Source organism: Rhinoraja longicauda, chromosome 34, assembly GCF_053455715.1.
Source record: "Rhinoraja longicauda isolate Sanriku21f chromosome 34, sRhiLon1.1, whole genome shotgun sequence".
Lineage (NCBI taxonomy): Eukaryota > Metazoa > Chordata > Chondrichthyes > Rajiformes > Arhynchobatidae > Rhinoraja > Rhinoraja longicauda.
In genome coordinates this window covers 14469828-14487139 of record NC_135986.1, presented here as the reverse complement: position 1 = coordinate 14487139, position 17312 = coordinate 14469828, and the positions used below count along the sequence as shown (strand labels likewise).

Below are 17312 nucleotides of genomic sequence, written 5' to 3'. Positions count from 1 at the left end.
CACCCGCCGGTCACAAATCTCTGTATCCCCCCCCCGACCTCAGACCGTCTGAAACCGACGCCTGATACTGACAGACCTGCAGCCACTCGCAGGCATGGGACACCGTGAGTGACATCTCTGCTCCAGCCATTCAGAGGCTGTGGGCCGGCGCTTCACCAATGCTTTAAAAGCCGGTCCCAGAGCCGACTCCATCATTTCAGTGCCTGTGTTTCACGCTGTGCTCCGACTGTTGAAGGAGAATGGCCCGGACCAAGCAGACAGCGCGCAAATCGACCGGAGGAAAAGCTCCTCGCAAACAGCTAGCGACCAAAGCGGCGCGGAAGAGCGCTCCAGCCACGGGCGGAGTGAAGAAGCCTCATCGCTACAGGCCCGGCACCGTGGCTCTGAGGGAGATCCGGCGCTACCAGAAATCCACCGAGCTGCTCATCCGCAAACTGCCCTTCCAGCGCCTGGTGCGGGAGATCGCTCAGGACTTCAAGACAGACCTGCGCTTCCAGAGCTCGGCCGTCATGGCCCTACAGGAGGCCAGCGAGGCTTACCTGGTGGGGCTCTTTGAGGACACCAACCTGTGCGCCATCCACGCCAAGCGAGTCACCATCATGCCCAAAGACATCCAGCTTGCCCGCCGCATCCGCGGGGAGCGCGCCTAAACCTCACCTCCACCAAGGCCAACAAACGGCTCTTTTAAAAGCCACTAACCCGGCAGAAGAAAGTGCTGCGCCTTTGTCTTAATGTCCTGTTACATTGATGTTCTGTTCCTTCCGCGCTGTTTTTAACTGAATTTATGCCACAGACTGCTGCTGAGCGGAGTCTGACTCCAGTGATTCAAGAGTAACTGGTTACGATGTAAACGCCAAAGCTGCTCATAATGCTGTGTACACGCCGCGCACAGACCAGCCCCTGTTCGCGCTGCGCCCCATTTTCTCGCGCTCTGGGTTCAAGGACAACAAACACCTTTATTACGCACTTTCCCCGCGCGGACCTCAGTCGCTGATCAGCCCTTCCACAGTCACTGAGTTACTGCATCTACATCTACAAAGTAAAGTTCCACACAGCGCTAACGCAACTAACGGAAATCATAACGGCTCTGTTCAGAGCCACGCACGGTCTCGCTGAAAGGGTTGTGCTGATATTTCGACACCACTTTGCTGCAACTGGTTCGATATTTCCGATTCAGGTGATAATTCTCATTCTGTTTAATTTGATCAAATTGACCGTCCAACCCTCGGTATAGTATACCCCATTGGGGAGTCTAAAACCAGGGGTCATTGTTTATGAATAAGGGGTATGCCATTTCGGAATGAGATGAGGAAAAACTTTTTCACCCACTGTTGCGAATCTGGAATTCATTGCCACGAAAGGCAGTGGAGGCCAATTCACTGGATGTTTTCAAGAGAGAGTTAGCTCTTCGGGGTAACGGAATCAAAGGATATGGGGAAAAAAGCGGGAACGGGGTACTGATTTTGGATGATCAGCCATGATCATATTGAATGGTGGTGCTGGCTCGAAGGGCCGATTGGCCTACTTCTGCACCCATTTTCTTCTATTTTTCTCTCATCCAAGTGCGGCAGTGTGAACTGTGAGGAGGATACTATGAGGATGCAGGGTGATTTGGACAGGTTGTGTGAGTGGGACGCAGTTTAATGTGGATAAATGTGAGGTTATCCACTTTGGTGGTATGAACAGGAAGGGAGATTATTATCTAAATGGTGTCAAGTTTGGAAATGGGTGTCTTTTTTCATCAGTTACTAAAAGTAAGCATGCAGTGAAGAAAGCTAATGGCATGTTGGCCTTCATGACAAGAGGAGTTGAGTATGGGAGCAAAGAGCTCCTTCTGCAGTTGTCGAGGGCCCGAGTGAGACTGCACCTGGAGTACAGTGCGCAGTTTTGGTCTCCAAATTTGAGGAAGGACATTCTTGCTATTGAGGGAGTGCAGTGTAGGTTCACTAAGTTAATTCCCGGAATGGCGGGACTGTTATATGTTGAAAAACTGAAGCGACTGGGCTTGTATACACTGGAATTTAGAAAGATGTGAGGGGATCTTATTGAAACATAAGATTATTAAGGGATTGGACATGCGAGAGGCAGGAAACATGTTCCCAATGTTGGGGGAGTCCAGAACCAGGGGGTGCAGTTTAAGAATAAGGCCTTTTAGAACAGAGATGAGGAAAAACTTTTTCACTCAGAGTTGTAAATCTGTGGATTCTCTGCCTCCGAAGGCAATAGAGGCCAATTCTCTGGATGCTTTCATGAGTGAGTTCGATAGAGCTCTTAATGATAGTGGAGTCAGTAGGTATGGAGAGAGGGCAGGAATGGGGTACTGATTGTGAATGATCAGCCATGATCAAATTGAATGGCGGTGCTGGCTCGACGGGCCGAATGGCATACTCCTGCACCTGTTGTTCTATGTTTCTATCATGGTCTTGTAGGGACATACGGATTAGCGGGGGGGTCTCGAACCCTCGGTTGGGCTAACGAGGCACGAGATGCGGGAGCACGGGATATAGTTGTGTCTGGCGACCAGCTGGAAAGATGAGATTAGATTATTATACCTAGTTAAGTAGTGTGTGTCCAAAAGCTGCAGTCTGTTTGCAAATACCTTCGAATAAAGACTTTGAACAAAGACGCTCGTTGTGGACTCACTACATTGGTGACCCGAACGCGAAGAAAACACGCAGCATGTCGCAGGTGGGAGCGAGCGCGGGCGAGGTGCACCTACCGCCGTTCTGGGCCCATCAGCCGCACCTGTGGTTCGTACAGGCGGAATCACAGTTCCACATTAAAAAGGCGGATAACGAACTGGAGAAGTTCCACCACCTGGTGAGCTGTCTGCAGGCGGAGGTGGCGGCGAGGGTCAGTCAGTATCTGATCAGTCCACCCCAAACGGAGCAGTACGTGGGGCTCAAGAGGCTCCTACTGAAGAAATTCGGCTGGAGCCAGAACCAGCGGGCTCTGAGGCTGCTCCATCTACCAGTGCTGGGGCAGCGGCTGCCGTCCGAGTTGATGACGGAAATGCTGACCTTGGTGGGGCGATCATTAGCCGTGCATGATGTTCGAGGCGGCATTTCAAGAGAAGCTACCCCAGGACGTCAGGCTGGTGTTGGCCGACGTCTCGTTCGACGACCCGGAGACGTTCGCCGAGAAAGCCGACGTGCTCGTCAGGGAGCGGCACAACCGGGACGACTCGGTCAATCGTGTCTCGAGGCCCAGCGGCAGTCGGGGGAGCGGCCGGGACAGCGACGGCTCGGCCGCTATTTCGCAGTCTGCCAGGCAAGAGGGGGCTGCAGAACATGTTTATTGGTCGCGGGCACAACCAGCACGGCAGAATAAAAGCGGCTGGTGTTTCTTCCATCGGCGGTGGGGCAGTGATGCCCGAAGTTGCAGAGCCCCGTGTACGTTTCCGGGAAATGCCTGGGCCGATCGAACGTAGAGGCAGTTTCGATTGGCCGTAAGTGCCGCCTCTACGTGACGGACCAAGAGACCGGGATCGTGTTTCTGGTGGATACGGGAGCGGTTGTGAGTATTGTGCCTCCCTACGGCTGTGAAGTACAAGCGGGGGGGAAGGGGCCGCCCCTTATTGCAGTGAACGGTAGCGCCATCCGCACTTACGGTAAGAGGACTATGTCCCTGTCCTTTGGGTCTAGGACCTACCATTGGAATTTCATCGTGGCGGATGTGGGTCAGGCCATTTTGGGTGCGGACTTCCTATGGGCGTTTTCGTTGGTCGTAGACGTCCACGGTAGCGGCCTGCAGCCCTCGGCCGACGTACAGCCCCGAAGTACGGGGCCTGCGGCCCCTCCAAGCGCCGCAACACCCAGTTCAGCGATCCAGGCCATCACCACGGCCCCCGGTCAGTTCGATGCGGTCCTAGCGGAGTTCCCGCAGCTCCTCGTTCAGCGGTTCCATGCACCTTCCGAGAAGCATGGGGTGGTGCATTTCATTCCGACCGAGGGGCCGCCGGTTTTTGCCCGGGCACGGCGCCTCCCACCCGAAAAGCTGGCCATGGCTCGAGAGGAGTTCTTGAACTTGGAGAGACTGGGAATTGTGCGGCCTTCAAGTAGTCCGTGGGCCTCACCCTTGCACATGGTTTCCAAAGCATCTGGGGGGTGGAGACCATGTGGGGATTTCCGACGACTTAACGCGGCAACACAGCCGGACCGCTACCCGATTCCGCACATACAGGACTTCTCAGCTAGCCTGGAGGGGGCTACAATTTTTTCAAAGATCGATCTGGTGCGGGGGTATCATCAGATCCCGGTCCATCCGCCGGACATCCCAAAGACGGCTACCATTACTCCGTTCGGATTGTTTGAGTGGTTGCGCATGCCTTTCGGCCTTAAAAACGCAGCTCAGGCATTTCAGCGTCTCATGGACCGTGTGGGTCGAGGTTTGCCGTTCGTGTTTATTTATCTCGATGACATTTTGATTGCCAGCCGTTCGGTCCAGGAGCACTTAGTCCACCTCTGCACTATATTCCAGAGGCTGCAGGACCACGGCCTGATTCTGCACCCGGACAAATGCCAATTCGGCCTGTCGGTGGTAGATTTTTTGGGTCACCGGGTTACATCGGCCGGAGCCACCCCTTTGCCCGCTAAGGTGGAGGCGGTCCGCTCTTTTCCACGTCCTACTACCATCAAGGGATTGCAGGAATTCGTAGGCATGGTGAACTTTTATCACCGGTTCGTGCCTGCAGCAGCTCGGGTCATGCGCCCCCTTTTTCTATGCCTCGCGGGTAACCCCGCAGAGTTGGTATGGTCCGCATCTGCAGAGACGGCTTTTGTCGCGGTCAAACAGGCCCTCGCCAACGCCACCATGCTGGTGCACCCGCACTCCTCCGCCCCCACGACGCTGACGGTGGACGCCTCAGACGTGGCGGTGGGTGGGGTTTTGGAGCAGCAGGACGAAGGTCAATGGCAGCCCCTGGCGTTTTACAGCCGGCAGGTCTCGCGAGCCGAGCTCAAATATAGTGCGTTTGATAGGGAGCTCCTGGCCCTCTATTTAGCAGTCCGCCACTTCCGCTATTTTTTGGAAGGCCGTTCTTTTGTGGCCTACACGGATCACAAACCTCTGACATTCGCTTTTGCTAAGGTTTCTGATCCGTGGTCAGCTCGCCAGCAGCGGCACCTCACCCTAATTTCGGAGTTTACCACCGATGTCCGTAATATTGCGGGTAGGCTTAATACTGTTGCTGATGCCCTGTCCCGGCCGGCCATTCCCTCTGTTGCCGTGGTAGGCGGACAGGTGGATTTCCAGGATCTAGCGGAGGCTCAGCGCCTGGAAAAAACGGCCAAGGTGTACGGCTCCACAGCCTCGGGACTGCGTTTGGAGCAGGTGGCGTATGGCCCCACAGGTACCAAGTTGTGGTGTGACGTTTCCCTTTCACGCCCTCGCCCGGTGGTGCCTGCCGCCCTGCGGCGTAATGTTTTTGAGGCCATTCACGGCCTGGCACATCCGTCCATCAGGGCGACTTCGGCCATGGTGGCCGCCCGGTTTGTCTGGCACGGCCTGCGGAAGCAGGTGGCAGCCTGGGCACGGGCCTGTATTCCGTGCCAAACCTCCAAAGTTCATCGCCATGTCCAGCCCCCATACCAGAGTTTCGAGGTTCCCCCAGTCCGTTTTTTCCACATCCACGTGGATTTGGTGGGTCCATTGCCTTATTCCCGGGGTTATACTCATCTCCTGACGGTGGTGGATCGGTTTACACGTTGGCCGGAGGCGCTCCTATTGTCGGACACCTCGGCGGCCTCCTGTGCACGGGCCCTGGCGTTGCATTGGGTGGCCCGTTTCGGCGTACCGGCTATCATCACCACAGATCGGGGCGCCCAGTTCACCTCCTCCCTCTGGGCCGCGCTGGCACAGTTGTATGGGTCTCGCTTACAGCAGACCACTGCCTACCATCCCCAATCCAACGGGATGGTTGAGCGCTTCCATCGGCAGCTTAAGGCGTCCCTCTGTGCCCGACTGACCGGCCACGATTGGGCTGACCAGCTGCCTTGGGTCCTCCTCGGCATTCGTACGGCCCCGAAGGCCGAGCTAGGCACATCCTCGGCCAAGCTCGTCTACGGTTCGCCCCTGCGGGTACCAGGTGACATCCTCCCTTCCGCCCCCGCTTTGCCACCACCCGTTACGTCGGTGTTGGGTTCCCTCCGGGCACGGGTAGGTTCTCTGGCTCCAGTCCCGACCTCCTGGCACGGAAGCACGGCGGTCCACGTCCCGTCGGACTTGCGGGACTGTGATTTCGTGTTCCTGCGGAAAGATTCCCACCGCCCCCCTCTTCAACCGGTTTATCAGGGCCTGTTTCAGGTACAAGAAAGGGGCTGTCACTTTTACCTTACAGGTGGGTAATCGCCAGGAACTCGTTTCCGTATCCCGGCTCAAGCCGGCCCATTTGGACCAGGACCTCCCTGTGTCGGTGGCCCAGCCGCCGCGCAGGGGCCGCCAGCGGCGCCTTGTTTGCCACCCCTCAGCCCCCCGCCTCCTATGGTTGGGCCCGGGCCCCCGTTCCCGATCAAGCGCTCTCCGTCGCCTACGCCCTCCACTTCCATGGCCCCTCCATCGCCTCCGGCGGCGGCGGCCTCCCCGCCTCTCGTCACATTGGCGTTACGGGTTCCCCCCTCCGTACGCGTTCCGGGAGGGAGGTCCGGGCACCCGTGAGGTACGGTTTCGAGGGTTCTGGGGGGGGTCATGTAGGGACATACGGATTAGCGGGGGGGTCTCGAACCCTCGGTTGGGCTAACGAGGCACGAGATGCGGGAGCACGGGATATAGTTGTGTCTGGCGACCAGCTGGAAAGATGAGATTAGATTATTATACCTAGTTAAGTAGTGTGTGTCCAAAAGCTGCAGTCTGTTTGCAAATACCTTCAAATAAAGACTTTGAACAAAGACGCTCGTTGTGGACTCACTACAGTCTAATGTTTCTCAGAGCCAATGCATCAATGTGAACACTTAATATGTGGGAAGCAACTGCAGATGCTGGTTTAAACTGAAAATAGGCACAAAAAGCTGGAGTAACTCAGCGGGACAGGAAGCATCTCTGGAGAGAAGGAATGGATGACATTTCGGGTGGAGACCCTTCTTCAGACTTTGGGGCTGGGGCTCAAGCTAACCAGGTAAAGCACCAGGTGTCTTTCCAGTATCAAACCAGCTGCATTTTTATGACAATCCTGCGGTTTCATGGCGACTCCAACAATGAGATAGCACAGTGGCACAGCTGGAGCAGCTGCTTCACACACCAGAGACCCGGGGAAAGGGTAACGAGAGATATAGACGATGATGTAGAGAGATAAAAAACAACGAATGAAAGATATGCAAATAAGTAACAATGATAAAGGAAACAGGCCATTGTTGGCTGTTTGTTGGATGAAAATGAGAAGCTGGTGTGAGTTGGGTGGGAGAGGGATGAAGAGAGTGGGAATGCCGTAGTTACGTGAAGTTAGTAAAATCAATATTCATACCACTGGGCTGTAAGTTGCCCAAGGAAAATATGAGATGCTATTCCTCCAATTTGCATTTAGCCTCACTCTGACATTGCAGGAGACCTAGGACAGAAAGGTCATCGTGGCAACAGGAGAGAGTCTGGGTGTGTATAGCAACCAGGAGATCAGGTAGGTCCAGGTGGACAGCAAAGGTGTTCAGCGAAACAATCACCCAGTCCACGTTTGGTCATTGGTGGTGAAGTTGATGAAGTCCATGAGTTCTGCATGGGTGCAGGAGGTAGCACCGATGCAGTCATCAACGTAATGGAGATAGACTTCGGGGATAGGCCAGAGTACACCTGGAACATGGATTGATCGACGTCACCTACAAAGAGGCAGGCATGGCTGGGGCCCATGCGGGTGCCCATAGCTATCCCTTTGCCTTGGAGGAAGTGGGAGGAGTCAAAGGAGAAGTTGTTAAGGGTGAGGACCAGCTCCGTTAGGCAGAGGGAAATTGGATGTTTCTGCAGTTCAGGAAGAAACGGAGGGCTTTAAGGCCTTTCTTGTGGGGGATGGAGGTGTAGAGTGACTGAACATCCATAGTGAAGATGAGAGAGTGGGGGTAGGAAATTGGAAGTCATTAAAGAGAAGAAGGGCGTGTGAGATATATTGGACATTGGTCAGGAGAGATTGGACCTGGGAAGATAGGATGGAGTCGAGATATGTGGAAAATATTTCAGTGGGAGAGGAGCAGGCAGAAACAATGTGTGCCAGGGCAGTTGTGATGATGGATTTTGGGGAGAAGGTAAAACCAGGCTGAGCGGCGATGGGAAACAATGAGTGTAATGGCAGTTTCTATACCATCTCGAAATCCCACTTCGATAGCCATTACTTCTCGGGGATGAAATGTAGTTATAGCTTACGCACACGTCGCACCCTTATATGACAAAACGAATCTTCCAAACTTCTTTTCTTCATTAATTGGTTTTATTAAAGTAGCACAAATCATAGAGTAATTCATCAGTTTCCGTACTTTATCAACTGTTTATTCTTCAAACAATATCTAGAATTCTTGCAGTTATTACCGTATGGTTCTTACAAATATAGATGATACAAGCCTATGGTACGAGCGCGTGTGAACTATGCTCACCATCCTCCGAGTCTAAACTGGCCCACAACCTGTCGCCAAACTAGCCTCCTCCAATCTAGACACTCCCCATTACGCATTAAGTCACACCCACAAGCAGGCAAAAAAGACATAAACTAGAAATATTAAAACATAGCCATAACACAATGACAATAACTGAATTAAGCATAAATGGCTCCAACAATGAGGTTGGAGACTGTGGAAGGCAGACAGCCAGAAGTGATAAAATTAGAAATGGTCTGTGAAATTATGACCTGGTGTTTGGGATCATGATCCAGGGATGGGTAGGAAGAGGGGTCATAGAGCTGGCACTATGTTGTTTTCTAGAATAGATAATTGGTCCAAAAATGCTCACCAAATCCACCCAAAACTTCATCCTCAACATTGATGGTCTCCCAGTATCCACCTCACCTCACATCCGGAATCTTGGAATCATCCTTGATCAAACCCTCTCCTTCGACAAACACATCAAACACATCACAAAGACAGCCTTCTTCCACCTCAAAAACATTGCCCGTCTCCGTCCATCCCTCTCCTCCACAGCTGCAGAAACCCTCATCCACGCCTTCATCACCTCCCGTCTGGACTACTGCAACAGCCTCCTCTATGGCGCACCCTCAAAAATCATCAATAAACTTCAATACATTCAAAACTCCGCTGCCCGTCTACTCACACACACCTCGATCCGTGACCATATCACCCCCGTCCTTTATAAACTCCACTGGCTCCCCATCCGCCAGAGACCGCACCTGGAGTACTGTGTGCAGTTTTGGTCTCCAAATTTGAGGAAGGATATTCTTGCTATGGAGGGCGTGCAGCGTAGGTTCACTAGGTTAATTCCCGGAATGGCGGGACTGTCGTATGTTGAAAGGCTGGAGCGATTGGGCTTGTATACACTGGAATTTAGAAGGATGAGGGGGGATCTTATTGAAACATATAAGATAATTAGGGGATTGGACACATTAGAGGCAGATAACATGTTCCCAATGTTGGGGGAGTCCAGAACAAGGGGCCACAGTTTGAGAATAAGGGGTAGGCCATTTAGAACGGAGATGAGGAAGAACTTTTTCAGTCAGAGGGTGGTGAAGGTGTGGAATTCTCTGCCTCAGAAGGCAGTGGAGGCCAGTTCGTTGGATGCTTTCAAGAGAGAGCTGGATAGAGCTCTTAAGGATAGCGGAGTGAGGGGGTATGGGGAGAAGGCAGGAACGGGGTACTGATTGAGAGTGATCAGCCATGATCGCATTGAATGGCGGTGCTGGCTCGAAGGGCTGAATGGCCTACTCCTGCACCTATTGTCTATTGTCTATTGTAATTAGTGACACAAACCCCAACAACCCAGCACAGCCTGTGGGGCCACAGATTCCCAGCACCAACTGCTCTGCTGGACAGATAATGACAGTAACACCCCCTGCACAACACTGTGAAGTCACAGCCCAGTGCAGACCATACCAAGCCCAGTGGGAACAGAGAGCTTTGCACCAACCACGGCAACACTGGAAGGAAACAGACTCGTACAAACCAGCTCTAGACTGCAAAGAGACTGCCCAGTACAGTTCCAGCACTGAAAGCAGGGCGATGGACAATGAAAAAACAACCACAGTCCTGCAGGGACACCGACTGGTGCAACCTCAGCACGGGAAGGGGAGGTGAATCTCTGGAACATTTTTGACACAAATGGGTTGTGGAGACTGGATCACTGGAGATATTTGAAGAGAGGGGGGATACGTTGTTGTGGAAGTTCAGTACTAACGTAATGTGGAACTCATTGAGTCATAGGGCCAAACAGCACGGAAACAAGCCTGTCACCCCAGCTTGCTCGTGCACATTATTCCCACTTGCCAATATTTAACCCAGATCCCTCAAAATGTTTCTTACCCATGTACCTGTCCGAAAGTCTTTTAAATGTTATAGTTTCTGCCTCCTCCTGCAGCTCTTTCCAAAGATCCACCATCCTCCAGTGAAAAAGTTGCTTCTCAGATTCCTATTCTTTCCCTTCTCACTTGAAAGCTATGTCCTCTGGTTCTTGATTCCTCTGCTCTGGGTGAAAGAACGAGCACAGAACAGGAGTTGAGGCCTGGGACACATCAGCCATGATCACAGTGAATGGTTGGCAGCCAGATGGCCAGCTCCTGCTCCTTGCTTTGTTGTAATGAACGGACACAGGCCTTTACAACACAGTGCGCCGCATTGTGATGACACAGACCTTTACTTTAGTTTAGTTTTGTTTATTGTCACATGAAAAGAGGTACATTGAAAACCTTTTGTTGCGTGTTAAGTGTTGCATATTGCAACGTGGGGCATTGCACTGTGATGACACAGGTTTTACAACACAGAGCGTCACACTGTGAGGACATAGGCCTTTACAACCCGGGGTATTGCACTGTGAGGACACAAGGCTTTGCAGATCTCAGCAAAGTGTAGATATAAATGGCATCATCAGACAACTATAAGCTGAGGACAAAGGCTGATGCGATTAAGATCACCTAAGTGTGAAAGGATAAGGAGTGAGACTTTTGAAGTGCAGGAGATAGTCCATAGATAGTCTGAGTTTAATGGGGGAGTGCTGGACCTAATCCTAAGGAATGAAGTTGGGCAAGCAGATGCAGTCCTGGGAACCGTGGATTTTGAGGGATATTGAGGGGTTGATTAAAACAAGAGTCAAGTGTCAAAAGTGTTTTATTGTCATATGTCCCAGATGGAACAATGAAATTCTTAATTGCTGCAGCACAACACAATATGTAAACATAGTACACCATAAACAATATGACAAACGAGAGAGAAAAGAAAGAAAAAAATAATAATAAATGGAAGTGCACGGTAGATTTAAGAGGATTAGCGACTGGGTAGGTCCTTTAAGGTTACATAGAGGGTAAGAAAACCTATAGTGAAAACCTTATAATAGATAGTGGAATACATATTTGGAAACAAATAAAGAAAACATTAAAATTGGAATGTATACCACTAGCTCTTACTATTGTAAATAACATCACATTTAAACCTTCAATGATAGATAAAGGTTTTTTACAATGGAAAAACTGTGGAATTAATAAGATGGGAGATCTCTATAGGGAAAATTTTTTCCTTTCATTTCAAGAATTACAACAAATTTATGGATTACATTCAAAAGATTACTTTAGATATTTACAAATTAGAGATTATGTAAAAGCAAATACACATGAAATTAGAAATAGAAAGACAGAGATTTTAGATGAATGTTTGAATAAACACCCAAATACAGAAAAATTGATATCATATATTTATAATATTCTACTGGAAAACGACGCTCCAAGTACAGAAATATATAGACAATCATGGGAAAATGAATTAGGTCAAATTATTAGACCTGATATATGGGATGAAAGTTTACAACACATACATCACTGTTCGCTAAATGCTAGACACTCTCTTATACAATTTAAAATATTACATAGACTACATTATTCAAAAGCTAAATTACATAGTATTTTTCCAAATATATCTGCCATTTGTGACAAATGTCAGCAATTGGAAGCTAATTTAACGCACACATTCACAAACTGTGAAAAAATCACTAAATTCTGGACAGAAATATTTAAAATAATTTCGAATGTTGTTAATAGGAAGCTGATCCCTGACTCAAACTTAATAATACTGGGAATATTAGAAACAGATCAATTATTAACAACGAATCAAAGAATTTTTATTGATTATAGTTTAATAATTGGGAAAAAATTAATACTGAAATTCTGGAAAGGTCCTACATCCCCCACAATTAAAATGTGGATTACAGGAATGTCGGAGACACTTCATCTGGAAAGATTGAGACTTGTACTAGTGGACAGGTTGAATCTTTTCAGAGGAATATGGTCTCCATTTATTGTATATTTAAAGGGTCAAAATGGCTTGGTTCGAGGACTTGACCGTGGCCTGAATAATGGAATGGAGGAAGAATTATGAATAATAAATTATGGATATATCTCCAATGATAGATAACTTTTTTAATACTCCATTCATTTCTCCAATTTGGATCTCTTATTTTTATTTTATTTTTCTCTATCTTTTCCTCTCTTAAAAAAAAAGTATAGAAATATGTAGGACATAATTGTTAATATTAATAATATCACGAATGTATGTAATAAGTAAATTTTATTAATATGTATTTATGTTTAATAAAAATATTTATCAAAAAAAAAGAGGGTGGAGTTCTGTAGCATGAATTTAGGAGAGCAAACTGTCAAATGACTCCTCCCACTTCCTCCAAACCAGAGGCGTAGCTATGGGCACTCGCATGGGCCCTAGCTACGCCTGCCTCTTTGTCGGGTACGTCGAACAATCCCTGTTCCAGACGTACACTGGCCCCATCCCCGAACTCTACCTCCACTACATCGACGACTGCATTGGTGCTACCTCTTGCACCCATGCAGAACTCACTGACTTCATACACTTCACCTCCAATTTCCATCCTGCCCTTAAATATACCTGGACTATCTCTGACATCTCCCTCCCGTTTCTGGACCTCACCATCTCCATCACAGGAGACAGACTAGTGACGGACATTTACTATAAACCCACCGACTCACACAGCTATCTGGACTACACGTCTTCGCACCTGGTCCCCTGCAAAAAGTCTATCCCCTACCCCCAATTCCTCCGTCTACGCCGCATCTGCGCCCGGGATGAGGTGTTTCACACTAGGGCTTCCGAGATGTCCTCGTTCTTCAGAAAACGGGGCTTCCCCTCCTCCATTATAGATGAGGCTCTCACTAGGGTCTCTTCTACATCCCGCAGCTCCGCTCTTGCTCCCCCTCCCCCCACTCGCAACAAGGACAGAATCCCCTTCGTTCTCACCTTCCACCCCACCAGCCTGCGGATCCAACATATCATCCACCAGCATTTCCGTCACCTACAACGGGACCCCACCACTGGCCATATCTTCCCATCCCCTCCCCTCTCTGCGTTCCGCAGAGACCGTTCCCTCCGTAACTCCCTAGTCCACTCGTCCCTTCCTACCCAAACCACCCCAACCCCGGGCACTTTCCCCTGCAACCGCACGAGATGCAACACCTGTCCCTTTACCTCCCCCCTCAACTCCATCCAAGGACCCAAACAGTCTTTCCAGGTGAGACAAAGGTTCACCTGCACCTCCTCCAACCTCATCTATTGCATCCGCTGCTCTAGATGTCAACTTATTTACATCGGCGAAACCAAGCGCAGGTTCGGCGATCGCTTCGCTGAAAACCTGCGCTCGGTCCGCATTAACAAAGCTGATCTCCCGGTGGCCGAGCACTTTAACTCCCCCTCCCATTCCCAGTCTGACCTTTCTGTCATGGGCCTCCTCCAGTGCCATAGTGAGGCCCGCCGGAAATTGGAGGAGCAGCACCTCATATTTCGCCTGGGCAGTTTGCAGCCCGGTGGTATGAACGTCGACTTCTCCAACTTTAGATAGCTCCTCTGTACCTCCCTTCCCCTCCTCCTTCCCAGATCTCCCTCTATCTTCCTGTCTCCACCTATATCCTTCCTTTGTCCCGCCCCCCTGACATCAGTCTGAAGAAGGGTCTCGACCCGAAACGTCACCCATTCCTTCTCTCCCGAGATGCTGCCTGACCTGCAGAGTTACTCCAGCATTTTGTGAATAAATTGAAATATTAGTGGCAGCTCAGCTTAGGGAAAACCTCACAGAGCCCGAGATATTTTGAAAACAAGAGGGTAGACAAAGAGTGAAGCTGTGAGGTACCAAAGTGGCAACCAATGCGGAGGGGCAAAAGGTTTGGGCAAAGTCATAGATTAATGGTTAATTTCATGTCACAGGAGCAGAATTAGGCCATTCGGCCCACCAAGTCTATTCAGCGATTCAATCATTGCTGATCCATCTTTCTCTCTCAAATCTATTCTCCTGCCTGGGCAGGAGGCACTAAAGCCTGAGGTTTCACACCACCAGGTTCAGGAACAGTTCCTTTCATACAACTCTCAGGTTCTTGGACAGGATTGACCTACACAATCCTAATCGTACCTCGAGAATGGAACACTATGGCACAACTCTTGCACTGTTATAGACTTTTGTTGTTGTACTTTGTTTTGGTTTTGCAGTCATCTTTCTTTAAGAATTTTATTTATTTTAATGTACAATTTATATGTATTTTGTTTTGTGCATTTATCTAAGCCTACATGCCTTTGATGCTGCTGTAAGCAAGATTTTTTATTGTTCCAACAGCTGATTGTACTCGTGCATGTGACAATAAACTCAAATTGAACTCTATTATGAATGTTCTGCACTGGTTCAACTTCAAGATTCAAGATATCTTTATTTGTCATCCAAAAAACAAGTTCTTGTCTTATGTGGATTTATCTCCGTTATCTTATCTGAATTAAACTTCATCTGCTATTCCGTTGGCTACTTTTCCAGTTGATATATATTCAGTTGTAAACTTGTAAGATAACCTTATTCATCACCAATCCCTGCAAACCACTGTAGTCGCAACAGAGATAGACTTCCCCTAGTCCTTAAATTTCACCCCATCAGCCAATACCTGTCCCAAAGGTAGGAAAAGAGGAAGTACAACAAGATCTGTGTGTCCTTGTTCATCAGTCACTGAAAGTAAGCATGCAGGTACAGCAGGCAGTGAAGAAAGCTAGTGGCATGTCAGCTTTCATGACAAGAGGAGTTGAATATAGAAGCAAAGAGGTCCTTCTGCAGTTGTACAGGGCCCTAGTGATACCGCACCTGGAGTACTGTGTGCAGTTTTGGTCTCCAAATATGAGGAAGGACATTACGGCTATTCAGGGAGTGCAGCATAGGTTCACTAGATTAATTCCCGGAATGGTGGGACTGTCGTATGTTGAAAGACTGGAGCGACTGGGCTTGGATACACTAGAATTTCGAAGGATGAGAGGGGATCTTATGGAAACATATAAAATTATTGAGGGATTGGACACGCTAGAGGCAGGAAACATGTTCCCAATGTTGGGGAAGTCCAGAACCAGGGGCCACTGTTTAAGAATAAGGGGTTGGCCATTTAGAATGGAGATGAGGAAAAACATTTTCACTCAGAGAATTGTAAATCTGTGGCCAATTCTCTGGATGCTTTCAAGAGAGAGTTCGATAGAGCTCTTAATCATATCGGAGTCAGGGGGTATGGGGAGAGGGCAGGGATGGGGTACTGATTGTGGATGATCAGCTATGATCACATTGAATGGCAGTGTTGGCTTGAAGGGCCGAATGGCCTACTCCTGCAGCTATTGTCTATTGTCTATTATCGTATACAATACATAATGTTCCGACATAATGCTCCATTTCCAACGGGATCCTAACACTAGTCACATCCTCCCATCTCCTCCCCTTTCCGCCTTCCGCAGAAACCGTTCCCTCCACAACTCCCTGGTTAACTCATCTCTTCCCACCCAAACCACCCCCTCCCCAGGTACCACCTGAACCTACCTGATCTCCCGGTTGCTAAACACTTTAATTCTCCTTCCCATTCCGACACTGCCCTTTCTGTCCTAGGTCCCCTCCATTGTCAGAGTGAGGCCAAACACAAATTGTTGGAACAGCATCTCATATTTCGCTTGAACAGCTCACAGCCCAGAGGTATATTAATTTCTCTAATTTCAACTAACCCTGGCATTCCCTCTCTCCATCCCTCCCTCACCCAAGTCGTACCAGCTTCTCGTTTTCACCCAACAAACAGCTAACAATGAATGGCCTGTTTCCTTTATCATCGTTACTCACTGTTCACTGCCCGGCAGGCAGGAAGAGAAGACCCCGATGTCCACAGTGGAGGAGCAGTCAGGCCCACAAGACTCCACCAGTCAGGCCCCAGATCCACACGGGAATGGCAGAGAGCAAGGACCAGCTCGTCTGATACAATCGCCGCTTTCTCCATCTCTCCAAACCAGTCTGCAAACCACAAGAGCATCCGTGAGATCACCTCTCATTCTTCTCAACTCCAGCAAGTACAGACCGACCCCACTTCAGTCCAGTCCTTTACCTCAGGCTCCACCCCCGGGCCCAGGCCCCTCCCCCCCCCGTGGGACTCGCCGCCGCCCCGCGCCCCGACCGGCCGGTTGCCGAGGGAACGCTACACGGTATCTGTGACGTAATCGCGCAAATGACTTGCCGAAGAGTTGTTTCGCATCACGTGACAGGGGCGGCCGCAACCCGGTGGGAGGGGCAAAGTGAGCTGGCAATCAGTCACTTTTTCCAGGAGGGAAACTGATCTGCCAACAGTCATAAAACACAAGGTACATGATATTTGATATTGAGTTGACAGAAACTGAATATATTAATAATTGTAAAAATAATACTGTCGTCGGTAGGGGTGCCAACCTCACTCCAAAATGTGGAACAGATGACGTCCAGAGTGTTTGGAGCTAAAATGCCGAAAAACTCGATTGTCTGGACCGAAACTGTCCGGACCTACAACGTCGGGGCCTGCAACGTCCAGGCTTACATCACCACCACCCCCCCCTCCCCCCCCCGCCTAATACGGGACAAACCAATTTAGCCCAAAATACGGGCTGTCCCGGCTAATACGGGACAGTTGGCAACCCTACTGCCAACAGTCATAAAACACTAGATACATGAAACATGAAATTAAAGTGACGAGTGAAAGGGTTGGGGATGTGCAAAGATTTGAGGGTGGGGGAGGTGAGTCAGTCTACCCCACGACAGAAAGGGGAGGAGTTGCACAGTTTGCCTCAGGGAAGAGGGATATCCTGTGGCGTTCTGTATCCTCCCCTCCAAGACCACCTCCGATGAATCCACTTCCGCGC

General features: G+C 49.7%; 1 protein-coding gene across 1 annotated transcript; it reads left to right on the top strand.

Moving 5' to 3' along the window:
* The first annotated feature begins 239 nt into the window (after positions 1-239).
* Positions 240-782, top strand: LOC144609385 (histone H3). The gene has a single exon (XM_078427848.1). It carries the CDS (start codon positions 240-242, stop codon positions 648-650), a length of 411 nt encoding a protein of 136 aa, XP_078283974.1. The 3' UTR covers positions 651-782.
* Positions 783-17312: the final 16530 nt, after the last annotated feature.

What these genes read in the sequence shown, in the direction of transcription:
- LOC144609385 (XM_078427848.1), top strand. Translation starts at nt 240, where the DNA reads ATGGCCCGGACCAAGCAGACAGCGCGCAAATCGACCGGAGGAAAAGCT.